This window comes from Benincasa hispida, chromosome 9 (assembly GCF_027475165.1).
Source record: "Benincasa hispida cultivar pf3 chromosome 9, pf3_genome.v1.1, whole genome shotgun sequence".
Taxonomy (NCBI): Eukaryota; Viridiplantae; Streptophyta; class Magnoliopsida; order Cucurbitales; family Cucurbitaceae; genus Benincasa; species Benincasa hispida.
This window is the reverse complement of record NC_143486.1, coordinates 23,736,218-23,748,438: the sequence shown is the minus strand read 5'-3', so window position 1 is coordinate 23,748,438 and position 12,221 is coordinate 23,736,218. Positions and strand designations below refer to the sequence as shown.

The 12,221-nt window shown below is 30.2% G+C and overlaps 1 protein-coding gene across 1 annotated transcript; it reads right to left on the bottom strand.

Annotated features, from left to right (window-relative positions):
* Positions 1–3,131: 3,131 nt before the first annotated feature.
* On the bottom strand, positions 3,132–8,258 carry RBP-DR1 (RNA-binding protein-defense related 1). The gene is made up of 9 exons (XM_039044226.2): positions 7,921–8,258; positions 7,607–7,689; positions 6,251–6,302; positions 5,964–6,089; positions 5,781–5,860; positions 4,671–4,850; positions 3,995–4,337; positions 3,761–3,904; positions 3,132–3,602 (listed from the first exon to the last, which is right to left on the bottom strand). The coding sequence occupies exons 1-9, from the start codon at positions 8,102–8,104 to the stop codon at positions 3,475–3,477; spliced, it is 1,320 nt and encodes a 439-aa protein (XP_038900154.1). The 5' UTR covers positions 8,105–8,258; the 3' UTR covers positions 3,132–3,474.
* Positions 8,259–12,221: the final 3,963 nt, after the last annotated feature.

The following is a 12,221-nucleotide window of genomic DNA, read 5'->3' as shown; positions in this document are numbered from 1 at the left end:
GTCAAAAGTTTGAATCTACCATTTAAACTAAATAATAATAATAATAATATATTAGATTGTACTCAGAAAGAAAAAAAACTAATATATTAGCAACTCATGTTAAAATATTATTCAATAAATTTTTAAAGAAAGTTGAATATTTAATGAATGTCAGCATTCTTTTGCAGTAGCGTCTCCTGTGTTTAGTATGATTAAATTTTCATTTTTCTAGTCAATTTTTTTAAAAAATGAAAGAAATTATTCTTGAAGTACCCATTTTTTTAATCTAAAAATTGACGAGGATTAAAGAAAACAATTTTATTATAATATTAGAGTAGTAAATTATCTGTTGAACTTGAACTAAACTAAATGCTCCACCTGAAAATTTGCATATACTTATCCAAAACAAATAATTTACAAAATTAAATCAATAAATCTTTTGAGGGCCCAAGTATGAAGGATATGAAAAGATAAGGCTGAGAGTGACAGAAAGATAAAAAGCACATAGAGAAAGAGAGAGATGATTTTCCACGTTTAAAATGGAAATAAAACTTCCTTTTTTTTTTAGATATAGTAAAGTGAAGAAGATAGAATCTCAAATTTTGAAGTTGATAATACTAGACTACGTTATCATTTAGCAAATAAATATTAAAATATACTCTCACTCTTTTCTATACTCGTAAATTTTTTCATTTGTTATAAAAATACTTATATTCTTTCTAAAGTTTTTTTCCACAACTTATGGATTGAAGATAAAACTATCTAACTTCGAAGTTGGAAATACATATTTAATACGAGTTTGGACTATACTCTTTTTGGCATATTCTTTTTAAAGTTAGAATATTGTTTTTGGTCTTTCATAATGTTTTAAATCTAATCATTGAAGTTGAAATCTATTGGAACACTGGGGAAAAAAATCTGACAAACACTGAAGATGGTTTTGAAAGAAAATTGAGATGTAAATACTGTCACATTGGATCACCACCATACTGGTTCCAAATCTCAATTTTTATTTTAAAAAAATAATAATAAATGTCTATTTTAAAGTTAGTTTTAGAACATTTATGAATAGTTAAAATAATATTGAAAGCCTTAAAAGGAATAAAACCATAAACAAATGACAAAAATTCTAGGATATTTTTTGTAAATAATTCTGTCTTTTTGTCTACAACAGAGCCTCGTAGCAATTCCATCCAACCTTTCAAAGACATCAAAGATACTAGGAAAAATAAAAACAGCTTTTAATTTCATCAAACTGCACTCAAATTTAGTTGCAACCGAATGTAAACTTGACAAGTATTGCTATTTTCATTCTATGATTGAAATTTTGTTAAAAAAAAAAAAAAAAAAAAACTTTTTTTTTTCATATGCTTCTAATGAATTACAAAACGTTGTAATTTAGTCTGTCTTTTTTCACACAAGAAGGCATGGAATGACCAAAATTTGAGTTGGAGATCACCCTCCATGGATGGCTTGACTTGATCTTCTACCTTCTTAAGTTTCTATTGGTTAGTTCTTATGTTTGCTAAAAAGAATTAAATTAATTAAAAAAATTGATACAAAATTTGAATATTTCCCAATGTATGATGTTTATTGAACACTCTACAAAAAACCAAAACATAACATTTAAGTAAAGAAAAGTCTTGAGAATGGCAGCTTAATAAGAATAATAGTATGTGCTCCTTTGTTAGGACAGGTATAAAGAACCATCCCTATATGATTCATCATGAACAGAATGATGAGAAAAAATCAAAATTGATCAACCAAGACTTTTAAATTCATTGACTCAAGAAAATTGATTTTGGAAAAAATGAAATGAAAGCTAAAAATGCATTAATATGGACATGTGGATCTTCTTCTTTCTTTCATATATGAATTTGGAATGTGGTTGGTTAAAATCTTTAATTTTTGAAAATTAAACATATTTTCACCTAATTTTTTATTATGGTTTCCATTTACTTAAGTGAAATAGTTGAATTAATTCTAAAAATAAAAATAGAATTTAAAAAAATGGTAAAAGTAGATAACAAAGTAAAAAATTTAGAGATGGAATGAGTATTTATTGATTAATTTTCAAAATTAAAAAAAAATAACAAACGAGACTTAAACAAATAAGATTCATAATTCTTGGAATGTCGAAGAGGAAAGCAAAATAGCTTTTACCAAAGGGTAGCAAAATTCCTTCAAAGATCATGATGAAATATTTGGAAATAAACAAAGCAAAACTGAATTTGAATCCCATAAATAAATTCAAAACTTATGAAAGTTAATTGAATGTGTGGAAATTACATTTGGATGAAAGAATCTTTAGACCAGTGAGGAATGACTTTTCAAGTGCTTAAAAATACTTTAAATCTTTTTTAAACAGATTATTACTAGCAATAGTAAATAACAGAGCACAGATGAGAAGACCTCTCTAGATCACAGAAACAACAAAAGGAAAAATAGAACGATTACGAAAGAGATCACAATACAGAGTTCTTACAGAACCTTTGATGTTAGATGCTTGATTCATCCTTGAGCTGCCTAGAGGATTATCTGTTGTACCATTTGGATATTTCATTTATCAATGAAATGGTTTCTTATCCAAAAAAAATCCTTAGAGTGCTAAGAAATAAAGCAATCAATTAGTCGGTTTTAATGGCTGGAACAATTTGAAAAGGGAAAAATCCTTATCCTAATCCAGGACCTAATAGCAGACCAAATAATGGAGTCCTTAGAACTTAAAACAATAGTCATCAAATGTAATTTCTAAACAAAAATATTCTTCAAGAAATCAAACTCTAATTCCGATTAATTGTAATACCTGTATGATGCTGCAGCTGATAAGTTGCCTGGTAACTAATATCCAGCATTCTTCGTTTGAAAGCTGCAAGAAAAATCAGATAAAAGGATTAAGCATTGTATCTTCTAACAAAATACAAGGACGAAAATCAAATAACTCTTTGCTGTTTGAATCAACGCATTTAAAGGGATGTGAGATTGTTTGAAACTATGTTGATCATCTTCAACAGCGGGCTCTTAATTCTAGAGAAAAAAAATAGTCGAGTAATGAATAATCTAAAACAAGATGTGCTTCGGACAGTACAGCAACCAAGAGATGACTTTTTTCTTTCAAAGAACAGAAGAAACCGGAAGGCAAAAGCATCAAATTAGGCAATATTAAATCAATAAACCTAAAAGAATCAAGAGATCATTTATAATTACATGGTATTTTACAATCAACAGAAGTCCCGGAAGAATCAATTAAAGAATGTTAATCTTCCAAGTTACATAAATTACAAATTACATCGGCATGGCTGAACCATGAATTACAAGTATCTTTGATTTGATCTGATGATGCAATCATAGGCAGGATGGAGTAATGAATTTTTAACCATAGAACATCCCCAAATCCACCCTAAGATCTGATAATGGAACGATTGTCATGCATTTAGGGCCCCCCAATGTCAGCAAGGGTAGCAACTTTGCTGCCTTCAATAACGTTACGCCGAATCAATATGGTTTACTCTGTTTGTTGTCTCTCTTCAGCTGGACTTTTAATTTCTTTCCACCTAATTGGCATCCATTCATCATACTAATAGCAGATTGAGCAGCCTCGGCAGAATCATAACTAACAAACCCTGTTAGATGGAACAATGGTTAGACGTCTACACGTACCAAAATACAGGAGAATGGTAAAATACGTTTCATCTTCAACATTGGTTTTTGCACAAAGTTGCAGGTGTAAAATAGCAAGAAAATATTTTCAGCCCTCATTAAAGGTATCAACCGTGCTCACCAAAACATTTGCTAACTCCAGATGTTTTGTCAACAAATACTTTAGCGCTCAAAACTCGGCCAAATGCTCGAAAAGAATTAGCAAGCTCCGGATCACCAAATTCTTGGGGTATGTGATAAATAAAAAGATTAGCACCAGGTGGACCTAGAGAAAAAAGATAGTGAACTATAATTCCCAGAAACTTGAAACCAATCGGTAAATCAAGGTCAGACAAAAACAGAAATAACTAACTACCTTCAATCTGACCTCCAGAGCCTTTACCCAAACTAGAGGTTGGAGAGTTATTCTTCCCACCAGTAAATGGCCCTGGACCAGGTGAACTGCTCACAACCCCAGGACTCATCATTCCACCAGCGTACGCCATGGGATGCTGAAGACCTGGAACTCCAGGATAGGCAGAGCTGACGTAATTTGCAGGAGGCATGCCATAATTTCTAGTGGCCATACCCGGGCCAAGATCAGGTGGGATCCCACGCATTGCATTTCCTTGGTTTAATTGCGGTATCATATTGGGGTAACCAGATTGATTCTGCATTGGAGGCAGGTGATATTGCATAAGCCCATAACTTCCAGGAGCCTACAAAGAGAAAGTAGAGACTATCATTGGCTACCTTCATATTTCAATATAAAAAATGTTCAATTGCAAACATAAAAATGAAAACCATTCAAGAGGAAATCGAGATTAAGATCATGGATCAGGTATCTGATTGATAACATTCATTAGCAACTCCTACATTTTAAAAGAGATGTGAATGCCACTTTTTTGAAGTGCATGATAACCAAAAGTACAAGAATAGACTCCTCTGCAATAAATAAAAGAAAAAAGGGAAAAAAGATCCTTGCACATGGCACATACACGCGTACATACAAATTGAAGAAGCCAAAGAATAAATCCCCTCGAAAAACTGACCTGATAACCATAGCCATTATATGGTGGAACATAACCCAGCGGCATGGCCCCAAACAGTGAAGGATGTTGGGAGTCTGCATTAAGCACATTAGAGGCCTGTGACTGAGCTTTCTGAGCTTTCCGAGCTTGTCTTTCCTTCTCTGTGTCGGCCCATTTAACAACCAAAGGGACACTGGATCCCTGAGTAGGGGAAAAAGAACAATCAAATCCATGATGCCTCATAAACATGTCTGTATGTAGAAATTCATACTCTTCAATACTTACACTGGCGTAAAGGATATGAGTATATGACAGACTGTCCTACTTACTGGAAAGCTAGGATTTTCCTAATAAGTCGGCCCTAAAAGGATGTTGGCATGTGCAAGACGACTTAACTGTTAAGTACAATGAATTTGACTGGCCAATTTGACTTCAATTAAAAAAAAAACCTTACCCAAAAAATTCCAACCAGTTACAGCTAAACGAATTTTATTTGTTAAAAGAAATAAATAAATGCTATTCCGTCCAGGCCACAACACCATCTGGCTAGTATGAGTATGACCAGTAGTTTCATGCATCCACTACAAAATTAATTTAAATTTAAATTAAGAGAGAGAGAGAGAGCGCCAACGAAAGAATAAGAGGAATGCAGTTTTAAGCAAATAGTGGAAACAAAAAGAAGAATTGCCTAATGCTCTAAATACAGATCTAAATATCCCTATCAGACTCCCCGATTGCCTGCCTTCACATTCATAGATGTAGCTGGACTGACTGAAACATTATCGATCTATTAAAATATTACTGCAATACAATATTACGATATATAAAGATTATCCATCCATAAGATGATCTGAGTGCATGGAATGAAATTCCCATCAAAATTCACATGAATAAAAGGGTTCAACATAACAAGAGCGACCAAAATCTTTTTTCTAAAATGTCGGGAAATATTAGAAGTGCCCACAAAGGCACAAAATATCAACAATGTGAATGTGGATATTCGGCAACATAATGGCATTCTATGATTTCCATGATTTTTCTATTAACCTCCTATCAACGAAATTTGAAAAGCTAAGCATCACTAGAAAACTAACTCAGACACGAACAAGTAGACAATTTAATTTCCATTACCTCCATTTTACACTTTCCATTAATTGCCTCAAGTGCTGCAACAGCTTGATCCTTCGTCTCATACTTCAAGAATGCACAACCTGAACTTGAGCAACATATGGAGCTAATGGTGAAGATACAACTGAATGTGTGATATCTTTCATAACTTCAACTAAAATCAAGTTGAAACAAACCGAAAACTACCTTTACTTGTCTGCTGTGAACCTCTTAATATTTGCAAGTCTTTTATAGTTCCGTATTGAGAGAAAAGACTGGAAACTTCATCTTCGGACACATTTTTCGGAAGCATTCCAATAAAGAGTTTGTGTTCTGCTCTTTTCAGAAATAAGCACCCATTACTATCCATACACACTAAATATTAATCTATTAGGAAGATAAATACAAGATCGTTAAGAAAATGGCAATGTAAGTTGATGGATGTTAGGAACTATCTTTTAGATGAAATATTCAAGCAGGGTTTGATATTACACCTAGTCTTTCCAGCTCGCCATCTGCATATTTTACTTGCAACGGACTAGAAGCCTGATTGAATGGAAAATGAGGGGCATTAGCACTCAATTTGACGATAACAATGTTTATTACAGAGTTGATGGAAACATAAATTAAAAGGCATTAATTTTAGCACAGAGGTAGGTATAGTTCATTGAGTATAAACCAACAATACAGATTTGAGTACAGAATTGGTTGGTTCTATGTAATTCAATCCTCAAACATTAGGACAGATTATCAGATCAATTTAGTTTAGTGCAATGGCAAGGGCAAGAGAAAAAAAAAATGTCTAAACATTCACTTAAAATTCCAGAATACCTACGGTTCATCAAATTAATGCTAGAAATAGTAATACAAATTAAATTAAATAATTTGAGTCAAATATCCCACGATTTCCTAAATATTGCACCAGAATTTAATAAATTGAGCTCCCAAGCGAATCAGAAATATACTTTACATGTAATGCCTTGAAGTCAACTTTACAATTATTTCCTAACCAACTCACCAAAATTTTGATCGTTTCGGCATACTTTAACCATAAAAATGGTGATTAATGGATTGGTGATATATTAACGATAGATTCGATGTAAACCCATATATTATTCCTCGCATAATGAACATTATTATATGTCTATTCAAAACGCCTTTATCACTCAACGGCATATCACGTCAATTGCAAATTAAACAGAAAAAGCTTTACAAGGTTAATTACAAGCAGAATGATAACATCAGAAAATCATTGCTCCAAAGTTCAGGGATCAGAAGTTGATCCCACTCCATTGATGTGCATATTTTGCTTAATTTTGTAAAAATCGGCTCTCTAAAAGGGTTATCTCCTCTTCCTTTTATTCATCGCAAGAGCATATCCGTGCATTCAATGCTAAAGCAAAAGGGTATCATCTTTCGGAGTTAAAGAGCTCGATTCCGTAAAGCGGAATGAAATAAAACTATTATAGAAAAAAAATGAAAAGATTTAATAATTTTTTTTCCTTAAATGAAGGGAAGTGAGAGGTTAGAAGATTTGCTCAAGTTGCTTCCACGAGAAATGTAGAGCGCTCGGCCGCTCACTAGTTCGTTTTTAAGTCCAAACATAAGATGTATCACAATGTGCTGTAGTCTGAAACCAGAAAGCAGCTTTTACAGAAAAGCCAAGACTTTTAAAACTTCTAGGTTATCGATAACAGCAATTACGCACAAGGCCAAGTCTATCGCATCGATCAATTGCATTGATTAACATTATCGACAAGAAAAAAGAAAAGACGTAAAAAACAAAACATTGAGAGAGAGAGAGAGAGAAATTATAATAATTCACAACTAAACATCCAGATTCCACTAACCCCAGGCAAAGTTTTCTTGTTATGGCAAGCATTGACCGCCTTATCTGCCTCTTGCCTCGAAGGACAAATCACAAAACAGCAACCTGAAAATGCAGTAACCAAACACAAACACAAACACAAAGCACAACAACAAAAAATTAGGGTTCAACACATCAATTCACAATGTCAATCGATTAGAGTCTACTCAAAATCAATCGAACCATAAATCACAAACGAGAAACACAAACAGAGAGAATGCAGGTGTAAATGTAAACTAAAGCAAAGTAAGAACAAAACAAAACCGGCTGAAGTTGAAATCAGAAAGAAAAAAGAACCTCTAGAGGCACGAGTGGTCTTGTCTCTGATGATGTTGACTTCGTCCACAAGTGCAAACTCTTGGAACATTGCGAGAAGTTGAGCTTCGGTCATAAGCTTTGGCACTTGACCAACAAAGAGTTTGACGCTGTCTTCTTCCTCCTGATTACTCTCCTTTCTCTCTCCTCTACTCCCCTCCGCCATTAATGCCGGTTTCAAGCTTTCTCTCTCTAAAAAACCTCTCTATTTCTCTCTAGTTTTCACCGTCACTTCTCTCTCTCTAAGATTGGATTTTTCTTCGGAGAGTCTTCGTCGAGAAAAAAAACTAAGGGATTCTTTGATTGCAAAAAATTGGATCTCTTCCAATAAATTCTTTGTAATTATTAAATTGAATAACATTTACCCTCTACGTTGTTGGTTATTTACTAATATGCCATTACAGCTGTTTTACTTCTCCCTATCTTTTGTTCTTCTGTTGCAGTGAAAGTTGGTGTACTTATTTATGTGTGTGTTTAATTACATTTATGCCCTTTGTTTTTTAAAAAATAAATAAATGTTTATTTTCTCTATATAAAATTTTGGGACTTTTTAGTTCAAAGTTTTGTATAATTGGTATGTCTTGTCCTCCATTTTCAAAATTGTTTTTTAAAATATTTCTAAAAAGTAAATAACAAATAAATAAATTAATAGATGAAATTAGTGTTTATGAATTTATTTTTAAAAAAAAACAATTAAATAGTTATTAAACAGTAACTAAGTTTTGAATAATGGATTTAAAAGGTATCTAAAGTAAATTGTAGTATTATTTTAAATCATTTAAATTAGGAAAAAATATTCTTCTAATTTAAAATGTCGGTTAATTGAATCATCCGCTCCTGATATTATTTCGAGATGTCCCGTATATGAACCTGATATATTGATTTAAAATAATAATAATAAATCACTTTAGAGACATGTTAAAACGATTCTTAAAAAATCGGTTGGGGACTAGAGAGGTACATTTGCAAAGCTCTTAAAAAATATTTAGGTACATTTCGAGTGGTACTAATCTTTATGTAGTCTACTAAAATATTCGATTTTAAAAGTTGTCACGTGATAAACTATTCTTTTTATAAGAAAAAGATATTATTTTCTTTTTTCGTTTATGATTGATAATGATGTATAAATATTAATATAGTTTAGGTTGCACTTACTCTTCTTAAAATTGATACGACTAAGAAAGTACGGTTAAGAACTCATAAATCCAACGAAATTCGATGACTGAACAAATAATTTTCTATCAAATTAAACTAATGTTTTTCCTCGATAATTGATGCATGAAGACTAAAATCCCATTCCTTTTCGCAGCAATCATACAGTTGGGGTTTAGCTGTCGGTTTTTTATTTTATTTTATTTTATTTTTCTCATTGTAATTTATTTACGTTGAATTGAATTATTAGTTTTGTCTTTTACGTAGTTTTGGCAATTTCATTTTGGTCCCTATTGTTTTTTAATTTTTAATTTGTTTTTCTGATTGGTTTTAATTTTGTTGATATGATTTCATAAGTTATACTTCTCATCTCTATAGCTTCTCAGCATGTTATTGAATTTTGAGAAAAGAAAATGGATAGGATTTTTTTAGGCTACGTCAAGTAACTATTTTTTTTTCTATTTTTAAAAATCAAATCTATAGACATTATTTTTGTTTCCAAATTTTTTCATTTGTTATCTCTTTTAAAACCAAATCAAAATTTGAAAATTAAAAAAAAAATTAAAATACTTATTTTTTTGTTTTTGAAGTTTAGCTAAGAATTCAACCATTGTATTTTTAAAGAAAATACAATAATTGTAATAAATTGTGAGGAAATAAACTAAATTTTAAAAAACAAAAAATAAAAAACGTAATAGCTACCAAAAAGACTTTAATGGATAAAATTTAGTTTAAAGGTATTTTTTAAATCTAACCAACCTACTAAAACTAAATTGTAATTATAATTGTCAAAATGAAACTAAACTCGATACATGTGATTAAATTGAAAATTTTGCCAATTTGAATGGTATAGCTCAACAAATTAAAATATATAGACTGGATCAAAATATTGACAGGTTTGAATTATCCACCCATTATTGAAACTTTTAAAATAATTGGGCAAATTGAAACTAGGTCCAAATTATACCATCAACTATTATATTTATATATATATATATATATATATATATATATATAACTATTATATTTTTCAATTTAAAATCATGGAGCTTTGTTGTTTTTTTTAGATTTTTAATGAATTGATTGGATGAAGGGGATTAATCAAATAACAATCACATAGAAATCAGATGACAATCAAATTTTCAGATAGAAGTTTTTTTAACATGTTTGTAGAAAAGCAAAATCTAAGGATATAGCTCTAATTTTTAATTTTTTTATTAAAGTTGCAATTGCCCTTTTTATTAAAGATTTTCACCTTCCTACAAACAATCCTTTAATTATAAGCCAAATTCTAAAATCTATTAATTTTTAAGATTTCATTTCTTTTAAAAAAAATATTGTTAAAAAGTGTGTGACAGAGTCTTTTAAAAAAATGGTTTATAAATTTAACTTTCACAAAATATAAAAATAAAAATAAAATGATTATCAAATCTTGATAGAACATATTAGATAGAAAATGATAAATAGCTTTTTTTTTTTCATTTATTTCTGCCATGAAAATCAATTGAACTATGATTTATCTATTAAAATATTTTTTTTTTCTAAAAGAAAAACCAAGATTTTGGTGTTAAGCCCCAACTTTATATCAGAAATTGGGGGGGGGGGGGGGGGGGGGGGGAAGTAATAACGTTAGAGTAAAATTTATTAATGCTTTTGTAAATATTTGAAATTTTGAATTTTCAACTACATTTGATTTGTCTAAGTCCCAAAAATAAAATCTTTTTGCGAAAAGATTTTGCATGTGTTTTTGCGAAAAGATTTTGCATATGTTTGATATATGGTTAAATTTCAATTTCTCCTTTTCTCGACTGTCTTTATTATAATTTCTATCTTTTCAATTCAGAAAAAGAACAAAAATATCTCTTTTAAATTAACTTTTTATAAAAATATATAAAAGAATAAAGATTTGAAAAGACTAGGTTTTCTTTTCTAAATCTAAGAAGTAAAAATTTAAAGTTCAACAAAAAAAAAAAAAGAGAGAGAGAGAATATTTGTCCTAAAATAATATTTTTTTTTCCGCTTATATTAAAAGAAAAGACTAAAATTGGACGAGCATGTGTATTTTAAGCTATTTTAATTTAAAGATATGAAAGATATAAATCTCAAAGAATCCATCCATCCATTCAGTTAAGTTATAGTTTTTCTCTCGAATCTCATAAATTTCATAACAAACATATTTCGTTTTTGCACAGGATAACATTATTTATTATAGCAATTAAAAAAATCAATTATAATAAAAAAAATATTACAAATACTTATTCAAATTCAAAGTAAAAGATCGCAAAACACTCGTCCAAATTTATAAAAGTAAGAATGTTTAAGTAAAAATGGATATCCACGGTCAAGTTAGGAGTAAATATTTTTTTATAATTAAAAATAGAAAAAAAATAATGTTTATCATGTATCAATTTAACCCAAAATTTTTAATTTCATCAAATCGTATCCTAGATTTACATGAGCATTACAATCATATCTTTAAACTAAATAACATCGTACTTTTTGTCCTTTAATTTTTTGTATTTGAAATGTGGTAAAATAATATATATATATATATCACATTTTAAAAATTTTGAAAAGAAGTACGTCATGATTTCAAAGAGAATCAATAATAAAATTTGTGGATTTTAACAAAATTGACACGATGTGATTATTCAAAAAGTATAAATTAGATATTATTAAATAAAATGTTTCTATCAATAAAATTAAGGGTGGATTTGAAATGCATTTAAAATTTAAAAATAAGTCATTTTATTCCATAAAGCTTTTGAAGGGTTTTTTTTTTTTTTTGATAAAGTGAAAAAAATAAATAAATTTTGTGGTACCAGAATATCGAACCATGAACGAAGAAAGGCATGAGAGAAAAGCATATTGGCTAGTGATTGTGAGGGTACTCAACTAACATTAAGAACTTTTCATACCGGCGGAGTATTCACAGGGGGGACTGCAGAACATATACGAGCTCCTTCTAATGGCAAAATCAAATTCAATGAGGATTTGGTTCATCCCACACGTACACGCCATGGGCATCCTGCTTTTTTATGTTATATAGACTTGTATGTAACTATTGAGAGTGAGGATATTATACATAACGTCACTATTCCACCAAAAAGTTTACTTTTAGTTCAAAACGA

Coding starts and splice junctions, on each gene's coding strand:
- RBP-DR1 (XM_039044226.2), bottom strand. CDS start 8,104: ATGGCGGAGGGGAGTAGAGGAGAGAGAAAGGAGAGTAATCAGGAGGAA. Junction 6,090..6,250: donor TGGCGAGCTGGAAAGACTAG/GTGTAATATCAA, acceptor TGAAAAGAGCAG/AACACAAACTCTTTATTGGA. Junction 3,603..3,760: donor TGGAGTTAGCAAATGTTTTG/GTGAGCACGGTT, acceptor TCCATCTAACAG/GGTTTGTTAGTTATGATTCT.